This window comes from Anser brachyrhynchus, assembly GCF_964034855.1.
Source record: "Anser brachyrhynchus genome assembly, chromosome: 4".
In the NCBI taxonomy this organism is placed as follows: Eukaryota; Metazoa; Chordata; class Aves; order Anseriformes; family Anatidae; genus Anser; species Anser brachyrhynchus.
Window position 1 is genome coordinate 16,046,959 of NC_137698.1, and position 26,821 is coordinate 16,073,779.

The 26,821-nt window shown below is 39.6% G+C and overlaps 2 protein-coding genes across 3 annotated transcripts in view; one reads left to right on the forward strand and one right to left on the reverse strand.

Annotated features, from left to right (window-relative positions):
• CCDC158 (coiled-coil domain containing 158) overlaps window positions 1–16,659 on the reverse strand; it is a 53,245-nt gene extending 36,586 nt beyond the window's left edge. Inside the window, 10 exon segments of the mRNA XM_080590916.1 lie at window positions 444–678; window positions 1,428–1,718; window positions 1,720–1,911; window positions 3,172–3,369; window positions 4,727–4,948; window positions 5,139–5,160; window positions 9,109–9,219; window positions 9,470–9,585; window positions 9,944–10,337; window positions 15,150–16,659. Of these exon segments, the coding sequence (XP_080447042.1) occupies window positions 444–678; window positions 1,428–1,718; window positions 1,720–1,911; window positions 3,172–3,369; window positions 4,727–4,948; window positions 5,139–5,160; window positions 9,109–9,219; window positions 9,470–9,585; window positions 9,944–10,337; window positions 15,150–15,166 (1,798 nt within the window). The 5' untranslated portion in view covers window positions 15,167–16,659.
• A 182-nt stretch (window positions 16,660–16,841) lies between these two features.
• The window catches only part of SHROOM3 (shroom family member 3), a 159,967-nt gene continuing 149,987 nt past the window's right edge, over window positions 16,842–26,821 (forward strand). Inside the window, exons 1-4 of one of the 2 annotated variants that reach the window (XM_080589194.1) lie at window positions 16,842–16,966; window positions 17,372–17,622; window positions 17,766–17,806; window positions 21,463–21,584. In XM_080589194.1, coding sequence (XP_080445320.1) covers window positions 17,585–17,622; window positions 17,766–17,806; window positions 21,463–21,584 — 201 coding nt within the window. In that variant the 5' untranslated portion in view covers window positions 16,842–16,966; window positions 17,372–17,584. Of the gene's footprint in view, window positions 16,967–17,371; window positions 17,623–17,765; window positions 17,807–20,415; window positions 21,585–26,821 lie in introns of those variants that run through there. The other variant, XM_080589195.1, reaches the window with a different exon arrangement.

The following is a 26,821-nucleotide window of genomic DNA, read 5'->3' on the forward strand; positions in this document are numbered from 1 at the left end:
TCATTTTTTTTAGTTTTTCAGTTTTTATTATCTTGATCTGCTTCCCCATACTTTTGCTGTGAAGACAGTGCTTGGAGTCAGGACATAAGCTTTTAAATAACATTGCATCCAAAACAAAACAGAAATAAGTTCTACTGTAACTTGACCATAGATGGCTACTAGGATCCATTAGACCCCTTAATTAACACATGGGGAAAAGCGGTCACATTCCTGCACTATGTTTAACTAGATCTGCTTCTTTGGTCTCTAGAGTCAGGAAGTTTTTTTGCTCAGGGTAGCAAGAGACTGCCATAAAGATTGTATGTCCATCATTCTGCACCAGAAACCCAAACCATTACTCCCTGAGCAACGTGACCATCCCATGCTGGCAGGGAACTTTAAGCTGTGCCAGCGGCCATATTTGGATCCATGAAGCAAGCTGCCCTTCTATTTTTAACATTAGCCCAATTTAGCAGCTATCTGAGCTGAGCTAATCTGAAGCTCCCTACCTGCAAGGCCAGCTAGCTCAATCCGAATGGCTTTCAGTTTGCTCATTAGTTCGTCTTTTTCCAGTTTCATATCATTAATTGCACGGAGTCTCTCAGTGCATGTGTTTACAAGCTTAACCTTTTCCAATTCCAGCTTGCTCAGCATGGCCTCCAACTTGTGTATTCTCACTTCTTCCTCCTCCTTTGCAATCTACTCATTGTGTAATATATATATATATGTATATATAAATTAACCACAAAAATATGAAAACATCATCATTACCTTAATTCTCATTTGTCAGATAACAATTTGGAGCATGAAAGAAAAATGGAGTAGAAAAGCAGTTATGTGAAAATGACTAATCCACGCCAAAAGGGTACTACAGAGTCTGATCTGATGGCTTTCCAGCATGTTTAACCTGACCAGGTGTACGATATCAAAATTATTTCCATCCTTTTACACCGCTACCTCCATATTCTTTAATACTCAACTGTCCTCTCATAGAAGTGCATGAAATTCCCTATCTGCAGCACATTTTTCAGAAGCTGCCAACCTGAGTAAGACTACCATATCGCATATTTTTTGTCTGAGAAATTGCCAGTTATACACAGTGTTCCCGGCTTGGAACTCTGAGTGCTCACTGTCTGCTATTTCTCAGTAACACTGTATTTCTTGTTCTGCTACTCATGTGGACGATTCTATCACTGAGAACACCATGTTACATTCCAGCTGTGACAAGCCTTTTGGAGACTGCTTTTGCACCAATGAAATACTCATTTTTGGTGGGAATGTGCTCATATTATTCTTCTCTATTCACCAACTCTTCCAGTGTTGTTAGGATTCGAAGGGCAGTCTCATATTCACTTTAAAACCAGACAGTGTTGGAATATTAAGGTGCAGATTTACAAGAAGAAAATATTAACTGTCTTACAGGCATAAATACACCATCATTTACAGACCTTATGTTCTTGCACTTGAAGTTTCCAGTCACCAATTTCTTTTAAAAGCTGTGACTTCTCGACTTCCATCACTCCAGCAGTTTGATACTGCTGGTCTACAACCTGGATCATGATATCAATTTGCTTTTGCCAGATCTCAATAATCCTTTCCTTCTCTACCACCTGCAGCTTCAGTGTTTCACCCTCTGACTGCACATCGTGTAAATGGCCCTCTTTGTTCTTTAGATGCTCAAGCTCCTGCATCTTACTGCCAACATGTGAATGCAGCTTCTTGATTTCCTTATTGGTAATCCTCGAGGGCTGTTTCCTTCTCCTTCAGACATGCTGTAAAATTTGACACTGTTCTCTCAGCAGTCACCAAATCCATCTGTTTGGCTCTAAGATCTTCTTTAACTTTACCGAGTCTTTCCTTGGTTGACTCCAGTTGGAAAGTCAAGGAGGAGATTCTTACAATAGTTTCAATTTTTTCCTTAACTGCAGCCCTCTGAACAATAGCAATAAAAGGAGTGACCAAGAGAAATGTTTATTTCTACCTTCACAACTTCATGTCACTTTCTGGTTTTCTACAGTACATCTTAAACATCTGTGAGTTTCAGAGGAAAATTACATCAGTGTGGTCAGATCTACAATGACTATATGAGTTTTTTTGGTTTTCATTACTAATTCCCCATTTGATAAAGTACTAATTGGAATACTGTTGTTTTTTTTGTTGTTTTGTTTTGCATCAGTCTAGTATGTTTAATTTTCTGTGATTAAAAAAAAAGAAAAAAACGTTACTTTAAAATTTAGAGTAGCTGGGGCTAAAAAAACGTAAGTGTTAAAAATTGACCAATTGCACTGTAAATTGAAAAAAAAAATACACATGAAAAAAATATTGCTGATTTTATTCCTGCAGGAAGCAATGTTCACAAGACTTTCACCAGATATAGCATTAAGTACTGTGACTCAGGAATTGCCAGCAGTACAGAATAGAAACAGAAGGAAAGAATGAACCTCCTGGTAGGACGATGTTAAGGAGAAGAAACGGACTGGGAAAATGTAGAAAGATATGTGAGGTAGCACAAGCCTATGGTTTGGTTAAAAAAAAAAAAAAGCACATAAGGGAACCAACTCTACTTCATCTTTACTCATAATGTAAAATAACCAGCTGAGCTGCCAGTGGGCAGCGGGTTAATTAATTACAGCTCATTTTTGACAGGCTGATGTCTTGAAGCTCAATGTGTTGAGTCTTAGCTCAATGTCTAAGAGTCTACTTTATCAGTAGTAGTTCTGCCTAACACTGCAATGCATTCAGCTTAGATTTTGAGTCAAGAGCACAGAATGTCATTATGCTTTCATTAAGAACTATATAAAGTAAGGCATTATGAAGGCCTTTAATTTACTAATTATTCTTACAACAGAGCTTACTACCAAAAATACAGCCTTCAACAGTTTGTTTCTTCTTCCAGCACCATATTTTTGAACATTTGCAAAATGTTACTCTGGTAGTTTACAATCAAAACCACACTATCGACAGAACATTCATTTTTCTCCTAAGGCTTATGTCACTGCCAAAAATCAAATGTAAAATTAATGCTTCCAGTATCCCATTAAGAAAGAGAAATGAAGGCTGGACTGGACAGAGTAACAGAGAAAGTTGCAGGTTCTATGTTGTACCTGCAACTTTAGAAGGAAAATTTTGGTGCAGTCTGCAGTCAGTGCACTTTCCATCCTGAATGCTATCGCGGTGCTGTGGCTCACCCACCTGTCGCTCCATTTGTCCCTGACGTTCAATCCTCATTTCCTTCACCATGTTTTTAATGAGCTGCAACTCCATGTTTTTCTCATCTAGTTCTGTCCTTAGATTATCAACGGTCATGCTGTTGTCAGTGTTCCGATCCCAAAATCTCTTGTTCTGCTCCTTTTCTAGACTTAGTTCTACCTCTTTTCCATGAAGTTCAGTCTACAAGAAATTATTCATTTCCCACCTTGAATCATGTTTTGGATTTTTTGTTATTTTCTTACCATTAGCAACTTCCAATTACATGGTTACATATCTGAATGGCAACTACGACATGGATTTACACCTAACAGAGGACAGGAATATTGGCTAAACTAGTCTGGCACCTCCTACGTGTTTTCTCCCAACAAAACAATAACTTTCAACTTTACATATTGCTTCTGTAATTATTTTCCATTATGTACAATCTCAACACTGAAGTCTTTGATACCATTTATGTCTATCCTAAAATCAATATAAGCAGCAAAGTGAAAAGAGATTATATTGTGCCAACTTCAAATGAAAAACAATAAAGCACTACGCTACATACCAAGGAAGGCTTCTGTGATAAATATCCATCCTTACCACTAATGAGAACTGTTCATTGCTTGTTTCATTTCCTGCAGTAATTTATTACATATTCTCCAGAGCTTAACTTTTTTCTCCCTCAAACATAATACTAATAGTACATACCTAAAATTATAAATGTAAAATGTAAATAATATTAAAAATACTGACATCCACATTTCTTAGCTACAAATGTCAAAAATATGAATTAAAAATGTAGCCAAACTGAATTATCAATATACATTTCTATTAGCAAGGACTTTTGCTATTATTTCGGAAGCTAGGACTACGTGTATATTGTTAAAGCTGAAGTAGAGAACAAAGCAGCAAGCTCGGAGAATGGCAGAATGGAAATACAAACTAAAAACAAAGGGAAAAAGAAGGATTAGAAAAGTATCTTAACATTCAACTATGCAATCATTATGCTGGCTTCAGTCTTCTCCTCCAGCAAACTGCAGGAAAAGATTTACTTAACATATTCTTGAATAGGAGAACACCATACTGAATGAAATAATTTCAACATCTCCTTCAGAAGGACTGTAACACCAATTAGGCAAACAAAACTAATGAAACCATGTAAATTCACCTCCCAAAATTCAGTTTTTAAAGAGTAATCTTATATTTAAAAAAAAGGGTAATTACAGAGCATGAAGCCAGTTTTTATGAAACCAATGCTTTGTGGCAAAATTTTTAACTGCGTTTCATTTTGTGAATATTCTCAGTAGATCAAAAAGGAACATTTAGCGCTGTTACAAAAATCCTGGGCATGTCTTACAAAATATGTGTTAAAGGGACTAAAGTTCCTTAACACAGCGATCCGAAGTGTGAGGTTCCACACTTTCAAGCATTTTGAAATTATGACAAAGTTAACCTTAATTCTGAATGTCAAAGGCCTTTGGGAAATAGTCATAACAGTCAATCCAAATTTCTAATAAAAAATAATCCTCAAAATTAACTATATATATAAAGGGGCTGTCACACTTTGGAAACAAACAATGTGCAAATGAGAAAACCTGCAGTAAGGTGACACTTTTAGAAAGCAAGGGTTTTTTTTCAACACTATCACTTCTTGCACCAACAATTGATGAATCTGGTCATTCAGATTTCCACATTCTTGGTTGTATCGATCCAGTTCATTCTGAACTTTTGCTACCTCAGAATGAGCTAGGTGCAACTGCTTCTCTAGATCCTCCACCTAAATGAAAAGCAAATTCATGAAGAATTATCTTAATATATTCTACTTTAAGAAGCATACTGGCTTTCTTTTAGTTTTCTTCTAGCTTCTACTCTAAACAAGTCTAAATGTCATCTTTTGATGGAACAGAGTTTTTCCCTAGGTGTATGCACAATAGCATTTTTTTTCCCTAATAACTAAGCTCAATTACCTTGTAGAGTTCGCTCAGGTTCCTGAGAATTAATTGGATTCCACCCTGATCTGCAACTCTCCAAAAATTCATTACCTATAAAACGAGTAATCTTCGACTTCCTGGAGCTACAAATTCTAAGCAGCAGCAGAGAGCATCAGGGACTTTTCTTCCCCTACTTGCCTGAAATCCTTTTTGAGAAAAGGGCTTCTCTGATCCTCTGGAATCCTCCATCAGAAGAAATTACAGTAAGCCCTAGATATTTCTCCCTTGAACCCTCCCTACACAACTACTTTGCATTTCCCCAGAAAACCTAAGCCTGAAGCATGTCCTCTACAGAGCTCAAGGACTGCGTATGGCATTATCAAGAGGGCTCCCACAGGCAGTGACAGAAAAAGTCCTCCTCAGACAGGGCCCTCCTAATTAAGGGAGAATTTGGTTCCAAGGCTATCCAGATGTGTTCACCTTGTGTTTAAAGTTACAGCGAAGTTTTTCAGAAGCGCTTAGGCCCAAGGGCAGGTTTTATGCAACTGAGACAGTGAGGCATAATTCCCTCACTACAAATACATCAAGAAATCTACAGGCAAACATGTATTGCTCCAAACGACAGTCACACAGTTCCTGTGGAAGGATGCAACTTTTGGCAGGGTATGAGATGGCAGGCCAGTCTACAGCCCTTTTTAATAAAGGGAAAGATATTAACATAGGCTTATCCAAACAGAACACTTACATATTTACATTTATATCCAAAACCTAACCACCAAATTTCCTGACTGCTGAAAAGTATCTGATATCAACAACTTACACTGGCTTGCACCTACTACCTCGAAAACTTTACTTGCGAAGGCGTTTTCCTATGAGAGAAGCTGTGGAGAAATGCTTGTTCTAAAACAGATAGACAGTTGTAAAAGCTTTATTTAGATTCTGCCCCACTCCTTCCTGGACATAACTCCACATAACAGCCTGAGATCAAATGATCAACTTGTCTTTCACTGAAGTCTACCTAATAATACTTAATGATATTGCACTTCCTATTGAAAAGCGGTTTTTATTCATGGACCAGTAGTCTATTGTTTTATAGGTAAATGAAATCAACATTTTATGCCATCTGTAGACTGCAAAAAATAGCCTGAAATTGATGCAGTATTTCCAATTTTACATGTTATATATAAGATAGATATTCTGAAAGAGAATATATTTTAAGGAATACACACTACAGTTAGAGTTTTTTACTGGATATGATCTTATGATGTACACTGCATGATTTAGGTAAAAACAAAACAAAACAAAAATACAACAAACAAAATGTAGGTACACAGACCTACCCGAAAAGCACACTGTAAATTGTACTCTTCCTTGAGCATGAAAGATAGTAACTGAGACTAATTTACAGTTCACCATAGTTCACTTGTGATGCTGTAAACAGTCACTTTCGGAATTGCCTAGCGTGAGTTTTGATACATGTGAATCAAATGGAACTGATAAAAGTGAAAATCTACAGAAATGGTAAAACACAATGTCATTCCTGCTCTGCACATCTGTCATGGCTCCACAGGCTTGACGTGACACATCCCTGTCATTCCATCCTCAGACTGTTTTTGGATCAGAGAATATCAACTGTGCCAAATTTCATAGCACTCCTGTGACCTGTACTTTCCCTTTCCAGTAGCATGTAGGAGAAGGATACCTGAATCTTCATGACTTGTAATCTAAGCTGGATTTGGATCCAGCAAGCATTTCTGCATGGGTCAGCTCTACTAATTTTTAAAGAAGTGGAGAGCAACTGTTTTCAGGTCATTTTCTATGGAAAACATGAATTACATTTTACCAAAAATAACTATGAATTTAAAGGTATTCTGATGGTTTATAAAACTAGAATCCAAAGCAGCAAAGTAAATGAATGAAGCAATGGACATAATCTGGAAAGGGCACTTAAAATGCTGTGGTTTGTGAAATGGCAGAGATTCTGTGGTAGGACTGTATGAAGTTCTCTCCATCAGTATGCAGTAATTCTCTGTGGAACAATCTGGAAAAAAATGATCTAATTGCACTTCTTTGTGGAGGCAAGTAACTTGTCAAAATTGTTTTATAATGGGATCTAAAAATTGGCTTGAAGACAGAGGGGCTGGCTAGCTGTCTTTTTTTTGCCTGCATTATGTTCTGTTGATATGAAGCTTTGCAATGAATTTTAGGATTCTTAACTTACACTGGGGCACTTCTGGACAGCTGAATGCTTCTCAAGAGCTGCCCTAATCCCCATGCTCTCTTGTTCTTGCACTTCCCAAGAAAAAAATTGCCAGAGAACTTTTCTGGGCAGTACAACTCAAATAAGTAACTATTTTTACTGCCCACTTTCTTTCTTGTTGGTATATTCTCTAGTGGTACAGTGGAAGAATGTTCTTGTCCTGCACATACAAGTGATGATTGTAGCACAAAATTACTTTACATATTTCCAGTAGGCATCATTTTTGGTATGCTCTCAATGCATTCTGCAAAACTGTTTTTGTTAGAGAAATATAACTTGTTCCTAAAAATAATACAAATAGTGCTGGAGATAATATCATTTATCTTATCCACTCAGTTCTTCTGAAGCAAACCCTTACCAAAAGATTTTCCCAATCTGTCCAAAAAACTTTACACATCCAAATATCCAGTTTACCTGGTACTACTTGTAACACACGAATCTATACACACCTTGTCTTCATACAACCTCCTAGATTCTTGTAATTCAGAACACAGCTGAGAAACTATAGATCCCAGGTGACTGACTTGATGCGCAAGCACTGAATTTTGCTTTCTTGTTTGCTCTCTAAGAAATGTTTCAAATGGAGAAATTAGGTTCATGAAAGCATGAAACATTTGTGGTTGTTTTTGCTGTAATCAGTAAGAACACTAAAACTTACTACTTTAAAGTACGATTATCATTCACAGTCGATTATCATTCCACATTTAAAATATACTGTCTTATTGTCCAGATTTGCTGTCTGAGAGTTCTCACACGAAATCAGAGACTCAAGTCTTAATGATTTTTATTGCTGATGATGACTCTTTTATCCTCAACCAAATTGTAAAAAAGCTAAGTCTGCTTTCAAATGCACCCCAACTATTCCATAAGCTGAACTCAGGGGCATTTTGCTATCAGCTATTCCCTTTCAACTACGCAGGTCAGTCATAATATATATACTGATGTTTAAGTCTCATCTTAAGTTTGCAGCACTGCATGGCATGTCCTCGATTTTTAATTGTTGAACACTGTTTTCTAAGTCACCAAGTAGCTGGTGAGAATCAGTGTCATTTTCTTCTCTTTCAATTATTGCCAAAGTCAACAGTACCAACATATCTTTTTCTCCCCCCAAATGAAAAACATTTAAAATTACCCCTCATTACTATTTATTTGTACCTTTATGCAAACAGCCCAACTGTTTACTCAGTCTTGTCTGTGACTCAACAGATAATGTTACTGGCAATTAATTTTGTATCTGAATCCACTGAATGTATAGAAGACAAAGCCCGTGGTGCAATACAGACACCTAAAACTGCACACAACCACAGCTCTTAACTGTAGCCAGGTACTCTGCAAAAACTGTTCACAACTCCGATACTGGAGATACATCATTCAAAAAGCTGGTGGCAAAAACAGAGCTGACAGCTAGAGCCACAATTTGAACTTCCACCCACTTTGCTGGTGCTGCTTCAGAACCACAGCGACCGAACCAGTCCCTGAGTGTGCCAATTCTTAAAGTTTGCCTAATGCATTACTTTTTGCCTCTATATAGCGTGATTCCCTATTTCTTCATTTTTCTTTTTTCTCTTCATTCTACAGTTTATGCAAGGTCTGCCTAAGTTTCAGACATTAAAAAAAAAAAAAAAAAAAAAAAGAAGAGTAGGGCATAGAGTATACCAGCAGCATAAGCTAGTACACTCTAAGAATAAGCTCTCTCAAATTAAGGTTTTTCTTAATATTTTCTGTACTATAATCAAACAAACATACTGAACGTTCTCCATCTGGCTTTGGATACTATTTGCATAGCTGCGAGCACTCTTAGCTTTAGCAGTTAGTGCTGCCACCTCCTGTTCATGTTCATTTATTACTTCCTCAATCCTGTTTTAAAAAGAAAATACTGGTTAAAATTTTAGTCTTGGCAAAAAATAACCTCTCCACTGAACAGGTAATCATATTGTTCAGTAGTCAGAAATCTAATTGTTTTGATGTTTTATTGTAAATGAAATACATTGCATTAAGTTATTCACCCATTTATTTTGAACATGCTACTGTATAACTCAGGTATATAGCTGGGATATTTAGATCATCAGAATAAAATGATGTGTGGTACATGTGAAAAACTGCCTACTTAAATAGCTTTATGAATAAGTAATTGAAAAACAGATATCTGGATTGATGTTGCTGAAGCAGAAGTTCTTTTTGGGTCTTTGAATCTTTTTTCAATGACTCCAGTTCTTCTTCCACCTATTTTAAAAGATGACAATGCTAACCTCTAAAGAAAGCACAGACTAAATAGTAGTTTTCAAAGTGTAATTCCTTTCTTTCCGCGTCCAACTTGAACCGTAAAAAACTACAAAGCAGAGGTTAAATTCTAGCAAAATACCCCTCTCAGGTTGGAGACAGGTATGAATGTGCTAGTGCAACATGGCACACCTGCACCTGTTATCTTAACTACAAAATGGCTTTCATGCCTCTCTCTGCCTGGTACAGATTCTAGCTTATCCAGGACGTGCCACTTGCATCAGCTGCATGATAGCCCTAATTAAGACTGAAGAAGCTAGAGCTAACTCCCATTTCTGGACAGCTATGAACCATTTGCTTAGGCCAGTTTAAAAAACAAAAATGTAGAATGAGTACTGGAAGGAAACACAGCACTTTTTCCACATACCAGAACCACCTTTTCTTTGAGATATGACAACTCTGAGTCTAAATCCTGCAGGATGTCAAGAAATGCTGTGCTTACTTTGTGGATGTGCAAGCTGGTAATATTCCCATGCTCGTAGAGTTTCTTGCCTGTACTGTCTTCGGAATACATTAGGATACCACTTAGTTCTAGAATTACTTCCTCATGACTGTGGACCATCTTTTTCCGATGCTCATTTTGGCTGTTAGCCTCCCTCAGTATCTCCTCCTGCAGGTGGTTAGCAGCTTCCATTTCTTCAGTAGTAGTTTTCAGCTGTATTTTTACACTCTCTTGGCTCTGGGACTTCCTCTGTCTGAATGTAGAAATCAAAGAAACAATTTAGAAGACAGGATTCACAATGTCAACTTTCATCCTGACAAAAAAGGATAATGCTTTTATTGATTAACTACTGTTTTTCACAACTAGATCATAAGCTGTTTTCTAAACCAAGGTGCTGTAGTCTCATTGGCTATGTAATGGATATCGAGGTGCTCGAGCGAGTCCACAGAAAGGCAACAAAGCTGGTGAGGGGTCTGTGATTGCATAGCAGGACTGTGACATTCACAAACGACCCAATTACAACATGCATGGTTGATTTCTGTCCACATAGAGCTTTTCCTAACCCCCCACAACGCAACAAGTCCCTGTGTCTGTGCACTTCACTTGTTATGCTGCTTCTCTGTGTCTGTACCAACACATCCTGAGAAATCTCGGTTTTCATTCCATAACACTACTAGAGAGAAAGATTACATGGAAACAGAGCTGCAAAGCATGGGGAAATGCACCCTGAGGAGGCTCTTAACTTTAAAGCAGGAAGAAGGTGCACCAGCTTCAGGGAGGGGTGGATATTCTATCTATATTCTAGGAGGGGTGGATATTCTATCAACACTGCTCAGTTATTTTGGAGTTTAACCTAAAAGCATAAGCAGGTTAAAAGAAAAAAACTCTGGGCTAATGAACTTGACTGTTGGGACAGACATCCAGACTCAGAAAGTCTTTACATTTTAAGTCCTTGAACACTAAGATACAGACGCATACCAAGGAACGTATCACTTTTTCCTGACCATTTTAATGTGTATCTGCCACTAGATGCTTCTGGAATCAACTCATTGGATAGATGACACTTTCATTTGATCCATCGGAGTGAATCAGTAAATCAAGGCTTTAGAAAAGAAAAATATCATCCTTATCCTTCTCAGTTGACCATTAACTCTGAAACTCATTAACGATCCCTCTTTGATAAAAAATTTCCAATAGTAGGTATGCAAATGTGTAAATAAAAATCACTAAATCTAATCACCATCTTCAACCCACCCCAAAACAGTAAAATCACTGAATATCACAAATATCACTTTTCCATTGCTGAATGACTCTGAATCTACCAGTAAACATAATTCTGGGCTCCTGCAAATTCATTATCATTAGGCCTTACTGTATCCTGATATTTTTGCAGAAATCCTGCTGACATATGGAAGAACTCCTTCCACTGTGGACAGAAACAAAGTACACAAACTACAATCATCAGTGCAATTCACCCCTCACAGTAGATTGCCTTGGGGACCCATATCCTTAAATTTTGTGTTCACACCTTTCCTGTCACATTAGCATTAAGGACTACAGCTTCAGCATCTGTTTGTTTCCATTTTCTTTAAGAATGGTGTTGACCATAATGATGGATATCAGATACAGGATTTCTCTAATTAAAAGAAAAAAAAAAGTATGCTACCTTAATTCTTGGATATTCTCACTCATATTAACAGCACCCGTGAAGAAAAAATAATTCTCCTTATTTTCTAATATATTTATCAATATATTAATTCCTAGTACGTTAAGAACCAACCTTCTATCATAAAAATGAAATCTTTCCTCTACTTTTAACTAGGAGAAATTAAAGGATATTGAGGTAGATAATTCCTCTCCTTCATAAAGTCTTAGGCTTTGTTTTGTCTGGATGAATGCACAGATGCACAGTTTTATAAATACTTGGTATCATCTTCTGTTAAGTTTTTCAACAATTAAGTGGTAAATCATATATACTGTCACCTTCTTATAAGATTTCCAGGTACTTTTTCTGCAAGAAAAAGCGAAGACCACATTTCTATAAATATCTGCCCTCATCTCATCTCCAAATGTAATTTATCCCAACCTGCTTGCCTCAAGACAATCTTTTTCCTCACGTAACTGCTTTGCAGGTATGTCCAGAATAAAAACTGAGGTCTGGTGGAAGACCGCAGCACACAGTCTCAATTTGTGTATCTAGAGTTTTGGGATTGTGATTAACAGCTCCTGCCAGGTCAGTTTCTCCTAAACCAGAGAGACCCGTCACAGCTCCCCGTGTTTTCTGTGTGGTGAGGACGGAAGCCAGGAGCAGCTACGGGTGGTGCCATTTTGGCGGGGAGGGGGGCGAGCACACACAAAATGGCCGCCCCAGGCTACCACCTGCCCCTTCCCTGCCGAGCAATGAGGGAGACCCAGAGCTATCCGGCCACTCTTGTAACCCTCCAGCCCTTCCTATCTGTGCACACACCCCCTCCAAGGTTTTTTTTTTTTTTTTTTTTTTTTCTTCCTCAACCTCATCAGTGCAGGTGCTGGCTACGTCCTTTCAGAAAGACCACATCCTCACAGTGAAGACAGTCAGCTTGCCCTTCTTCTGCCTCCTCCCCAGGAAGGAGTCTGCCCTTTGAGCAATTGCACTACACCCACCTCACCTCAGTGACAGAGGGGCTGCAACATCTGGCCACCATGAGGAGATCTCCAGGCCAGCGCCTCGTCCAGCCACCACAAAATGGCTGCTCGTGTGCAGCAGCCCCCTGGCCCCAGGCGGCGGGTTCTCTCCTGCTGTGGGGGCACTGGAGCAGCCAAGCCGCCTTCATGGCCACTGGATGGTGAAGGAAGGTTTAATGGCCCCATGCTCGAGGCTGAAGGTAAAAATCCTCTCAATCGAAGGGGCGGGGGGGGCCTGGGACATCGCGGTGTGGGGGCTGGCTATGACCTTGAAGGGAGAAGTCAGTGAGGAACCTTCTTCCCGCCAGAGAAAAGCTCGGAGAGCCAAAAGCATCCCACCAAAAAGCTAGGTCAGGAGTAAAATCAAAATCTTCTGACTTATGCACCAGACTTTTCAGAGATAAAATGGTTTTCAGTTCCTGAAGGTAATGGCCTGACTGGTATTTTCCATTCTTGCTGGGAGAACGGGTGCACAGCCACCACATGATCAGTAAGGGAAATCAGGTCGCCAATTGTCCTATTTTGGATCTCAGTTTTTGGAGCGCACATACAGATTTCAACAGACCATATAACTCTTACCAAGTTACTCAAAGTAACAGACAACAGTTTACAACAGAGGCCTCATGTTACACCTCTCGAGAAACCCACATGTGAACCGGGTCCAGAAGAAACACCAGAGTACCGGTGTCAGAGAAAACTCTGGGTATAAGCTTATTTATATTCCTGTATTTAAATACCTGACTATGAAGAAAAACACATAACCATTTCTCAAAGGGAAATAATCCCATTTTAATTTAAGAGAGAAGAAAGCTGTTCAATCAATGCGAAGAGCCTGAGACTGAAAGGCAAAGGATGCTGCACCTACCTCTAACAGACATTGGTGAGGTTTGTTTCTCTTGTGTTTTGCCAACTCTTCGTCCAGCTTGCTAAGGTCGTACTGCTCCGTATGACACCTCCTGCTGAGGGCTGCTCCTCCAGGGTCAGTGTGCTGAAGTTTTGCTCCCTGCTGGGGGGCTGGCAAAGGAGGGGGACCCTGAACTCACGACGACTGTTTTGCCTGGGTCTGGGTCCGGTTCCTGAGCCCCTCCCATGCTTGCAGTGAGTGAGGGAGTTAGGAGAATCTTATCAAGCAGAGATAGAGCGCTGACAGCATTAAACTAGGATGCTACTTAGTGTCTTTGCTAACTACGGTGCATTGTGCAAATTAACTAAAGCAAGAAGCCTTGGGCCCCTTACCAAGGTCAGTCTCTTAATAAGAGTGTGAGCCTATCTTAAGAAACTGTCAGAAACTGGTCCTGCGGATGGACAAGAGCCGAGGAGCAACTGAGTCTGCGCAAAGACAAGAGGTCAACTAGCGTTGATGAGGAAGAGTCAGCAACCTTCATCCCCATGACCCCCAACGACCACCACCAGGAGACACTGTGCAAGCGCAGATGGGAGGAGCTTATGGAAATGACTCCTTCAAACTAATTTTAATATGAAGCAGGGGCAGGTTATGAATATGTATAGGCATATTGTGAAACTTCAAGCATATGTAACTCTTTGCTGCATATAACCAAGGCAAGTTGCTGCGTCAGGCATGCACGACTTTGGTGGGACTAACCCTCATGCTACCCAGTGCTGAGGAAACATACCTACTTTACAATCTTACTGATTGTGGAGTCCGTTTTCCACAAGTCAGCAGGAGCTTCGGAAGCCACCTGCCCCTTACCCCAACCCCTTGGCCCGAGTCTGTAGCCTAGGGCACAAACTCCTCCTCTGGAGGCGGTCTTGTGCAGGAAGGGCAGCCAATAAATGCCCCATCCAGCCTTTAGGTTCTCCACAAAGTATCCTTCAAAACGTTCCCAGCTTCGGTGGGGAACTTGATAGCTTTTCCCCAATAGGGCTTTGGCTTTCTGTGGAGCAGCACCTCTCCTGAGTGCAGGTGCCTTTTTTTTTTTTTTTTTCCTTCTTCCCCTTAGTCATTTTGTGCAAAATGAGGTCCTGAGCACCCCAGCCTTGTGGTCCTGCCGCTTCCCCCTACCACCCCTGAAACACTGCTTACGCATAGGGAGTAGGTAACCTTGTTAGGTTACAATTCCTGAAATACTTCTCCCTTTTTTTTTTTCTTTTTTTTTTAAAAAAAAAAAGAAAATTAAGAATAATCACAGGTTTGTTAGTAAGCTGCAAATGTATAATTCTGGTGTTTAAAATAATTCCCCCCCCCAAAGGGACTAGGAACTGTGACTGAGGTATAAAGCTTCAGAGGAAAGTATTTGAGTAATTTATGCTAGCTGAGGCTCTTACCCTAAAATACCTGGGCTATACCCACCAGCCATTTCAGATGGGGTTCAAGGCATTATTTGTTAAATAATAAAATTATTTTTGAGGAGAAAAAAATAGCTAGAAAAAGAATACCTACCTGCTGTGTTTTTTCATATCCCATATATCAAATGTAAATATCTGCAGAATTTTGCCAGCACTTCACATGATGAGCTCAGGTAGAGGACCACGTTACCACAACTTGCTGTGATGTGCTCTGATGCCTTGGGCGACTTCAGCTGTAATCCATTTTGCAAGAAGCAGTTGCAAGAAATAGTTTGGCACAAAGATCTCTTATCCCAGAAGGTGGGCATGTGTTGAAATTGTCTGATTGTGCCTGCAGTCTGCCACAATACAGATAAGCACCACACAATTGCTCAGTTAAATGAGGTGATGGTTTCCCCAAGCCTTTTATGCTTCCTTCTTTTTATTTGGAAAGTCTGTAACTGAGCCACAATAAGGGAAACCCCTTTAGCCATTGCTAATAATACTGGATAATTCCGTATATTCATGTAATCTGATTGTAATTTAGTGTTAGAATGAAGACATCTATGATGTGCCTACTTCTGTGCATCCTGATAAATTATTGCATTCAGAGTGCAAACTGAGCCTGTTTTTCTGGAAAACCTTATGGTACTATATAGAAATTCAGGGCTTGCTACTGCTGAAATGTCCTCAGGGGTGTTACAGTTATAATGCCATACATAACAACAACTTACATGTTGCAAATTTTTGGTGCTATATTGTGATTAGCCTTTTTTATTGATTATTGGTTCCTGATTCAAGCAGTTATTTCATCAAGGTCATTGATAAAGCCATTACATCAGATAGGTGAAAATTCAGATGCAGAGAGAAAAATCAGCGGTTTTGAATTTAGATACCCTGAGTTCATCTTCTTCACTTGTGATGGCAGTTGTGCTCCCCTTGGAGGAGCAGAATTATTCTTCATTCCTTATACTTGCTTTTCAGTTTTCTTTGAGTAACAGAGGGACCTCAAACTGTTTTGTGCCAGAGACAGTGTTATCTGGAAAGACTTTTTTTGTTCACCAAAGAAAAATCTTTTTTTTTCTTTCTTTTTTTTTTTGTTTTTTTCCAGTCTTCAAAGGCAGGTATCTTTTCCAACATAAGATCTATGTGGATTGACGTACTCTGCAGCTTCCTTCTGTTTCTCAGCCTTGTTCTTTCCTTTCACTCTTTGATTTTTATATTCTATGTTAGGCCTGCCCAGAAAAACAGGCTTATTCTGTAGCTTGGGAGGGAGCTGGACTCAAATCCAGCCTGCAGTGTGAGCAGAGCTTCTCCATTTAGCTCCAGGAATGTCTCTCCAGAAACAAGCTTTTGACATTTGTAGTTGATTGTAATCCCCCTTTTTTGGCCGTACAGAGGCTTAACTTATGGTCCATCCCATCATTTCTCCTTTCAGATGCCAAACAAATATTTTACGGAGTTGAGTGGATGGATGTGCTATGGGATCGGCTCAGGTTGATGGGAGATAAGTGTAGAAAAGCAGTATTTTCTAGTAAGATGTTTCTAATTTATTAATTTACCTAACCTTCAAGAGAACCGTTACTCCAGGAAGACATGACTTGCTTCTTAAGGGATCCTGGGTTGATTCAGGAGAGTTGTGTCTTTTAACATTTGTTTTGTTCAGTCCTGCAGATTTAGGTCCTCCGCATCTTCAAGACTCAGGATAAAGAAGAGGCCGGGATGGCCACTGGTGCTTGAAGGCCATCTATTATCATTTAAAATTCCTGAAGCTCTTCAGTTTATACAGAGCCCTATCTGGAAGTAAAAGAAAAGCTATACTGTGGTAAAAAGCAGTGAGCTAGGAAAAAGAAGGCTTGCTTTCAGTTTTCAGCCTTTTCATACTTCATGTGTGACCATCAGTAAGTCACCCTCTGTTTGCATCTGTGAAAGGTAAGAAGATCCACATTTCTACCCCCTTTTGTCTGCCTTGCCAATTTAAATTACAAATTATGTCGAAAAGGGCTGTTGCAAGGCTTTTACTTGCTCAGAAGCAGTTTGTATACAGCTAGAGATACAAAAGACTACTCTAACCCTAGGGACTCGTGCTGGCCTGGCAGAATGTGGGTGCACCAGCTCCCATATCTAGAAAAGGTTCTAAGAAAGGCCACTGGGAAGGCAAGCCCCCGCCTTTGCCTTCACAGAACTTTCACAGAAATCCTGTTTCCACTGACATGTGGTTGTGTACCTAGATATTTGTTCACTTCTTTGCATAAAAGGGCTAGAAATAAAAAGTAAAGAAATAATCAAAATTGGTTTGTGCTTGGTAAAACGCTGTGGGCCCTTTATCCTTTACAGGCTCACTTCTGTCTGGCCAGTGGAATTACACTGGAGTAAAACATGAACACGAGGAGAAAGATGCAGCTCATTCCGAACTCGTCGACCTGCTTGTATTGATGATTTTCTGCCAAATACATCTTGTTGTGTAATCAGTTACACTTCTGCTCTTCAGATGTCCAACTCAAAGCCGGTTTGGCATGTTAATTCTCTTCAGAAGTCCCTTCATTATGGATGATGGCTGCTTTATTTTATGAAACAAGTCTTGAGAGGTGAATCTTGAGTTACCTTCACCCTTCCTCTAAATTAAACAGAAAGTAGATTTGAAGAAAGCATACTGTTTAATTCTGCAGCCAAAAAGTAACATATGTACAAAGACTGGGAGCTAAATTTACTTTTTTTTTTTTATTTCTAGGTTTATGCTTAAGCTGATGACACGCCAGCTGATGGACCCAGGTAGGATTAATAGCCCTTCCCTGAATACTTTGTAGGAATTTTGCTTCCTTTCCGAAAAGTAAATGCTTGCTAACTAATTTGTGAAATGTCTGCATGTAAATCGATAAAGACAATTTAAACTCTCATAACTCAACTAAAAACCAGTGTGTTAGCTAGGGGCCAGCGGATGGGGGCAGTGTTGCTCCAATGAACTTTTTCATTTGCAAAAGAAACTTGCAATATTAGGAGAAATTTAGGAAAAGTGAGGGCAGCCATCAGTAAAGAGGCAATACCTTTATTGATGGTAACTATAGGGTGTGATCTTGAACTGTGAGAAGTGAAATCAATGGCAATTTCTCCTGCTTTACCAGAGTAATACTTGACAGTTAAGCAAAAGGGTTCTGACATGACTCTATACCAAATTTATTTTCTCTTACATCGAAAACCTTCAGAATTTTAATTCGCATTTTATTTTGTGTGGGCAGCACTTTCCTGAATCCACGTCTATATATTGCACTGTGACAACAGTGTTCTGAGAGAGACTTCTCAGAGAAGAATTCCTTAATACTTGGGCAATGTGAGGTTCTTGCCAAAGGCAAGACGGGGGGAAAAAAGGTTTGTATTTAAGACTTTGAAATGATTATATGCAGGTGAATATTGAATATTGCTTTAATTATGCTCAACACTGAAATCTTTTTCTCAGAAGAATTAGCTCTAGGTTCATGCACAGAACTGCTCTGTGTACTGAGTCTGGCAAAAAGTTAAATTGGAGCGTGGGGGTGGAATTGCCACAGTCTCTAGCATTCCAAAAATCCCTTGCTTCTTCTTGATTTCTTTGGGTGTTCCCAGCGAGGTAAGCATTGTGAAAACAGCCCAGGTAATTTTCTCAGTAAGAAATGTATGGATGTCATAGATGGGAATTGGTTTCTACGAGCACTTGACAATTTTTAACTCCTTTGTGAATGAGAGACTGCTGAGAAAGCAGACCAGTGTCTGGCAGCCCTTTTTGGGTTGTTGATCAAACCTTTTTTTTAGCTGCTCATGAGTTCCTGATCTATGTAAGCAAATGTGTGTTAACCTTTTTAGAACTGAAATAGCATTATGTAGGACTGAAGGGACTAGCAAATGTGGAAGCAGTAGGGGTGCCTCAGGAGACAGTAAACACACGGTTCTAGTAATACAGCAGCAATTTGATTTATTATGGTAAGTTATGGAAAATTATGGTAAATTATGGAAATTTCATGGTGCTATTGACAAAAATGTTGTATTTTGGTTGTTGTATTCAGCACCCAAAATGAATTGCAGTACTTGAGCAGAATATGATGATAACTCAGAAAAGATGATGGTAACACACCAACCACTGTCAGCACCATACTACAGCTCCTGTTGGAATCCTGGCGTCTGCAAACATTATGCGTACTGACAATATCTTTTCTTGGAAATGGATACAACCCAGACTACCTTAGCCTGTTAATAGACTGACATGTTCTCACACAGTCTTAAATAGTCGTGATGGTTACGGATAGGAGGATGTATGGCCTCAAGAGGCAGTTTTTGGAGCCTTAGCCTGTCTCTGCAGGGCCTGTGGAGGGACAGAAATGAATTGCTCATTGTAGAGACTTGAAATGAAGGTTTTTACATTGAAACATTAGGAGTGTTTGAAACTACAGAAATCTGATTTGAGGCAGGCTAAAGGGTGAGTTCTGGATAAAAGCAATCTGTGAGACTGACCATGATGTGAAGCTAATGAAAAATCAGCACCCGGGAGGGAAGCAGAGGGAACAACTGAGCTCAAGATAAGCAAAGATTGAGGATCATCTACCATGAAAAATAAGGGAGGGGGCCTCTTTTCTGTGTTCTTCCTCTTGGCGATTGGGAATGAGAGCTGGGACACGTGGGACAAATAAAAGGCTGTGGGGAAACTCTTGCATTCTAAAGGGGTTTGGAATAGGGCAGTATGAAGGGTGTGAACTAATGTGGAGAGTTTTGGTTTTAGATTTAAAGCTGCAAAGCTCTTTCCCCATGGCCAGAGCCTGAACACAGTAGCATTCATTATGAGTTTGTTAACACAAGATCTTCACTGCTTTCAAACCCCGAGCACATCCCAGGGGCTGCGAGAACAAAAGTGTGGGCACCTTTGAGGCACTGCCTGTATTTGTTTACTCAGTTACAGAAGCAGGAAAGGGAGTGGGCTGTGGGCTGCCCTCTCCATCAGCCTGTTCAAGTGCGGATACAAAGTGGAAGTTTTTGTGAACACCTCTAGTGATGTGTTTTAGGAGTGAAGTCAACACCTGCTGAAGCGATGAGACAAATGCCTGAGCCTACGTGCACATTAATAGACACATCCACAGTCGTAAATTCTACGTAATGGTTACTGCCGCCATTCATAACAATATCCTAACTTCTTGCCACTGGTTCTTATTCCACATATTGGGAAAACACGGTCAACATAGTGTTTGGAGGAAAGCAAATAAGTCCATTGAAATTGGTGGGTACCACGTGGAAGAAAAGCACTTGATGAGAATAAAATTATTTGCACTGCTCCACTGTGTTGATTTGGAACAGGTCCACTGTATTTTCAGCAACTGGCAGTTTGCATTGTTGCAATTCCTTGACAAGTACAATGGAAAGATGGTGGTTTCCGGAGGCATGATAAAAGAGTGAGCCCCAGCCTTTGCACACTGCATTTTATAGTTGCATGCTTGATGTGCACAATTGGGCAGCGCTGCTTTTCTTGCCTTAATCCATTGCCTTCTCTCTCTCTCTCTCTCGCTCTTACACACACACACACACACTTCCTCACCCTCTCTCATAGCAGCAGTAGCTGCTGCAGCTCTGGCAGATCATCGGAGAGAGCACAGAAAATGAAAAGAGCTCAGCTATCCTCTTAACATTTTCCCCAAAGGATTAATTTCACCTGCTTCTCCAGTTTTGCTGATAGACTTTTTGCATTTTTCAATCCAATAAATGTGGGGTTATTTCACATTTGAAACCCCTCTAAATAGTTTTCGGGATGGACTTTTTCTCTCCTCCTCCCCCAGCCTTTTTTATGACAAGTCAGTAAATTGTGAAGTAAGCGGACAGAGTAACTGAGAGCGTGAGAGGGAGAAGACGCTTCCATTCTTTTAGTGCAGTGGGCTGAGGCAAAAAGGCCATTGTAATGGTAAATTGCACACAGAAAGGAAGAAAAGACTGATAATCAATCACAAATGAAGCATTCGTTTGGATTTTGGCAATTTGCTGGCCAATGGCTTTTAAATGTCTAACCATTTTTTTTTCTAATTTTGCCCATGTATTAAAAAACTTAAGTTTGATATACTGAGGACAGGAAGATAAATCTTAACGAAGCTATCATGACCGGAATACTTGGGAATGGGAAAAGCACAGTGCTGAAACAGCAGTAAAAAGTTGTGGTTCTGAAGGAGAAGCAGCATGCTGGAATGTTGGTGGGAAACGTCTCTAGCCCATCACCTTGGACTCCAGCTCTGAAGAAAAACTATCCATCTCAGCCGCTTCTTGTTTCGCATGTTTAGGGATGACTTGTGGTGGGCTTCTGAGGAGTTTAGTTTGCAACTTCATTAATCTGTGATTGCCCGAGTGGGTTTTGTATTTGACTGAGTATGTGATAGGACAGATGAGGATGTTAGACAACATTAACACTGGCATATCATCTTCAGAGTCCGGCATTGCCCGTAAAGGAAGATACATCTACCTGGAGGCACTGCTTCAGGGAGGCGCTCCATGGGGATTCACACTGAAAGGCGGACTGGAGCATGGGGAGCCATTAATCATCTCAAAGGTACATATATATTTTTTATTTTAAATAAAAGGCTAACAAGTTAGGAGCTGTGCCTGATTTAAAGAGCAAGAGTTGTAAAATAGCCCTGAAATGGTTTGGCACTGTGTTTGGCTTGGTTTTCAAATATCTCGAGCACCTAGTGAAGTCAGTATCAGGAGCTACCTATTTGAGCAGCACGTGAGAGCTCTCAGCATTGTTTAACTATCAAAGTACAGATTTTGTCCCACAGGAAATATTTTTGCTTTTAGAAATTGGCTCTATTTATTTCACTACACTCTCTTTATGAATGGGAGAAGGGGATTTCCTTTTCTTGAGGTGATGCAGTCATCTCATGTCATGAAATCATAGCATATCTGAGCACACTTGGTAATCCATAACAGCCTCTTCTGAATAGAAAAGAAAATAAACGCTTCTCATCACATGATGTGATGTCAGCTAATAAGAACTTTGTGTGGAGAAACAGAATAATAATAATGAATACTTATTCCTATCTGGTATGCATATACGTTATGTTAGCAGTTTACTTATGCTATGTACTTTCTACTTACTATCTTATAAGAGTGGTACGCCTTCAAGATTTGTGTTCTAGCTGACAAGGATATTTTGAGAAACAAATGAGAGAAAGTTCCTCATTCTCGTCAGAACTGAGCTTTAAAAAGTAATCAGGTACCTGAAGATGCATATCTTTAAGACAATGGGTTTTCAAAAGCATGAAATTGAATCTATGAATACTGAAATAGGTTTTACCTATGGCCCTAAAACTGTTTTGAAAATAGGATTTTGGTAATACTGAAATTTAACCTCTAGTGGCTGTTACGTTTCGCTTTTATGTTATCTGTCTGGTGCATTCTTCTTGTTTATAGTACACATTTATGTGGTGAGCTGCTAGGTGCATATGCACTCTCATCTGATCTCATTCCCTCATGTAAACTGGGACACGTGGGGAATTCAAAGGATCAGAACTGATGTCAACTGGAAGAAAATGCTGATACTCAATTTTATTCAAATCCTGCAACTGACTGTGCAAACACACTCGCATGTAAATTGTCAGTCACTTGAATAGTTCACCTGAAATAAATTACTTGTAGTTTGTGCCATCTGCATGTTGAAAGAAAAAAAGGACTTCCAATGAAAGTTCTTTCATCATAAAGGAATTTTAGAAATTTCACATATTTGTCTTTCTTGCAGGACTTCATTGGAGATTGGCATAGCCACAGGAAGCAAAACTAGCCTCTCTGAAATGGTCTTATATTTTTCATTTTGTAAACATGAGGGACTAATACTTCTGTCAGATTTTTCATTCTTTTTGGTAGCATTCTACATTTGTGAGGAAACTGAGAGTTTCTTTTGACTTTGACATTCTTTTGCAGTGTAAAAAGTGCCACCCTCCCTTTTTTTAATTGGGGGCAGGGAGGAGAGAGGAAGAGAGATGGCTCTGGCTGCTGAACATTAATTAATCTATGGGATTTGGTTTCCACAACAACGAGGCCCCTTAATGTCAAACATGCCTGGAGTGTGCGTGGCGCCACTGGGAGCTCTCTGACTTGTGCCTGCCTTCTGTGAAAAGCACTGCAAAAATGTGTATTTTTTTAAAACTTGTAGCTGATGCTAGGTTTGTGCTGTCAATGTTGACATTATGTTGCTTTGCTCATGCATTGGTGACAGCTGAAGAAAAGCTTGTGAGTAGAAGCTGTGCACTCTAGAATATGCGCAGCACCTGTAGCTGCTTTTAGGTTTCCAGTTTCAGCTGGAAAACTCATTTCTTCTTGTGTTTGAATTCTTGTGTGTGAATTCACTATGCACTCTTCAGGAAGAATCAAATCGCATATCAGTAATTAAGCTAATTCAGTATTCTTCTGGGAAGTAATGAGGAACTGCGGGAAACAAAAAATTGAACCATACTACAGGTCAGATCCTCTTGTACTTACGCAAGAGTACTAGCAGTACATATGCAGGTACAGCTCTAGGAGTGATCCAACAACAATTCTAAATAATGTTACCTATAAATATAAAAAAGGTGGATGTCAGATTTTCATTTCTGATTATTCAGAATTAAGGTAGGAATTTTATTCGCTTCAGGTTTCTTTTCTGTTCTGGCGAATAAATAATATTTACATCTGCTTAAGGATCTATTTGCATTGACAAAGTGGTGTTAAATGACCTTAGTGTTAAAAAAAATTTAGATTAAAGTAAATATTAAAGTTGGTACCTTTGAAAGCTTGCAACGTGACTTAAAACAACAGTTTTAGTCTGCTTACTATACTTCTGGCAGCTCTTTCAAGTAAGAGCAAATTACCTACAGCCTCTCAGCAAAAGTCACCTTGCTATATAGATGTGTTGCAGTGCTCCTGTGCAACAAGGCAGCTCGACTGCTTGTTGTGTATGTGGTTGAGTGCACAGACAAGCACACATAGAGTTAAACACGCTAGTAAATGCTTTGCTGAATCAGCCGTGATGCTCAGCACATCATGGAACCAAGACTTAATCAACTTGTCAGAAATGTTGGTTGTGCAGCTATCATGAATTTAGGTAGTTAAAACAGATGACCTGTATAAGCTAACGCTCTTCTTTTTTCCCTGTGGAAAGACAAGCCTGTAAGTCTCATGATGGTTACTTCAAAGTCCTCAGCACAGGCCTTTTCTGAATGTGTTTTGCCGGAGGTAGAGGACAGACCATAAATAAACTTATTACAACTGACCTGCATTTTCCCCTCTCCATGTAGGAAGGTGCTTTGACAGTCCCTTTGTTTTCCTGTCTTGTTTCTTGGCTGACTATAAACAACTCTTCACGCAAAGGCTGCAGAATCATAGTACTTTATGATTCTGGCTGTGTAGGGCATTTAAAAGAACATGCTCATTTTCAATAAAAAGAAATTTGGAAATGCTAACGCTGTCAGCGAGATGGAGATTCATGGTGTTGACTGGCCTAGAACAGCACTTTGCCGTCCTGGGAGCCTAAGGAAGTTCGCTTTGTTTTCTGGAGCTGCTGATCGGGCCGCAGTGCTTTAGGATTGTGCGTGGTATTCCTGATGTGCCACCTAAGCACAAGGTTGTGAGGGATCCTCAGAAACAAGCTTTGTGGAATTTCCCCAACATTTTATTTTGTGCCAGGAAAAGTTAGAAGAATGAGCAAAAAATGTCAGCTGGATATTCTTTTTCCCAAGTGCATGTCCAAAAATCAGTACGTAAATCAGCACGAGAATGTTAATGGTTAGCAGTGGGACAGCATCCAAAAAGATGGAGCAGAGGATGAAAATTAACAAAATGTGATTTGCCTCTTGTATTGATTCTGTGGAATTAAACACATTATCAGGGAATTGTGTAGGTGAGAATTTGAAAGGGAACTATGGTCTTACATTCCTCCTAGGGAAGAATTTCTCATTTATATGAGCTTAGAGAATAGCTGTCAATCAAATTCTTTACTTAGAACTGTTCACAGTTTCTCCCCATGTTTTGAAAGAAATAAATGTCCTCCTGAGGTGAAGAGGAAAAAGGCTTTGGTGGGAGGAGGAAAGAGACTCCAGAATGAGCATGTTATGTTAAATTTTTCCCAGCTGAGTGAACTCTGCAAATTTGTAGACCTCAAAGAATCTAGCCTAAATCTCAAGAAAATTTGCTACTTGTGGTTATCAAATATTACTTTGGCAAGAAGATTGTCAGGTTTTTATTACTTTCCTTTATGTAAAATCACAGTTTTCTTCTTCTATACTTTAGTGTTTAAAAGGTAACATGAGATTATATAAAAATGTCACTAATACTTCAGAAACAGTAGAAATGAAATCCCTAGTAATGAGCTCCACTTCTCTGTTTTCAGATCATGGTTCATATTGCTCATCTTCCTTTTTCTTTTCTTTTTTGATTGTGCCAGTTTTGTAGTTTAGAACCATGTAATTTTGGCTCCGATTTGAGGAGATTTGCTCACAGTGGAAATCTTGTTAAATAAATGGTGTCTTAACCTGGAACCAGGAATATCGTGAGAAATGCACAAGTGATTGCTGTTGATACCGAATGCTGAATTGGAACCTGATTTCCTTTGGTCTCAAAACCATAAGCACGCACAGATGAAAACGTGCATATTACTGTTTTGGTTCATCTTTTGCAGTAAGAGCAATATTACTAAAATGAAAGTGCCAACTGTTTTAGGCAGCAAAGGCAATCTGGGAACAGAAGTGTTCGTTCCCTCTTGGTTTGCTGTGAGAATTTTCAAGGTAATAAACATTATTCAGTATCAACTGTTCTGGGGCCAGGCGATCTATTTCAGTGGTCACTTTCTCATTGCTACACACAAACCTTTGGAATAGCTTTGGTTGTTACAGGCCTCTGAAATGTGCTTTTATTTTGAGCTCCATGTTGATGATATTAACAAAAGAGTTGTTTCTCTTGCCTAAGAATTAAGGCATCTAAAGCCTCCTTTCTCGGATAGCAGCTATGTGGGAACACTTTTCACATGCTGTGCTGCAGTTCATCGGTTCCCTGAACTCAAAAGGATAGGTCATTTACAGGGACCTCATGCCAGAAGCATGACACAAACTCTGAGGTTTACCTCTCAGCAGGGATGTAGGAAGCAAAAAAAGTTTAATAATAATAGGAATAGCTTGGGACAGAGCCTGGGAAATAGTCCTGAATTCTTGTAAGGTGTTTAGACCTTGTTAAGAGCCCGATCCAGCTTCTGGGGAAATGAATAGCCCTCTAGCAGTCAGTGCATACAGCAGCTGGATCAGACTGTCCTCCACAAGGCCCCCATGCCTGTGCTGCTCCTATAATATTTTTGTTGGTGATGCCTTGCTCACCTCACCTGAGTGAGCTCATAGAGCATTTAGTGACACACAACGAGAATCATTCCAGCAGTCTTGACAAAACAAAACCCAAAAGGCCATTTTTTGATTTGTTTGTTTGAAACTTTCCGTGTTTATTCTCTTTGGGCTAGACATAAGACTTTATTTTTCTCATTACTGCCCTAGAATAGATTAGGGCCTCTGTGTTGTTAATATTTAAAAATGCTCCTTTTCATTATTTATCTTCCAATGTGCTACAAGTGGGTTGATGAACAGATCCATTTCAAAGCCATAAGCAGCTTGTTGCACTCATGCCTTCTTGCAGAGCGTTTAGGACCGTAGATAAGGATGCTGTGTATAATATGGCAAGTCCTTATAAATGTGTTCTTCATGCGTAAGGACAGAACAAGAATGGTATGTAAAAAGCAAGAGACCAGCACTCAGGTGGTTCTTAACTACATCA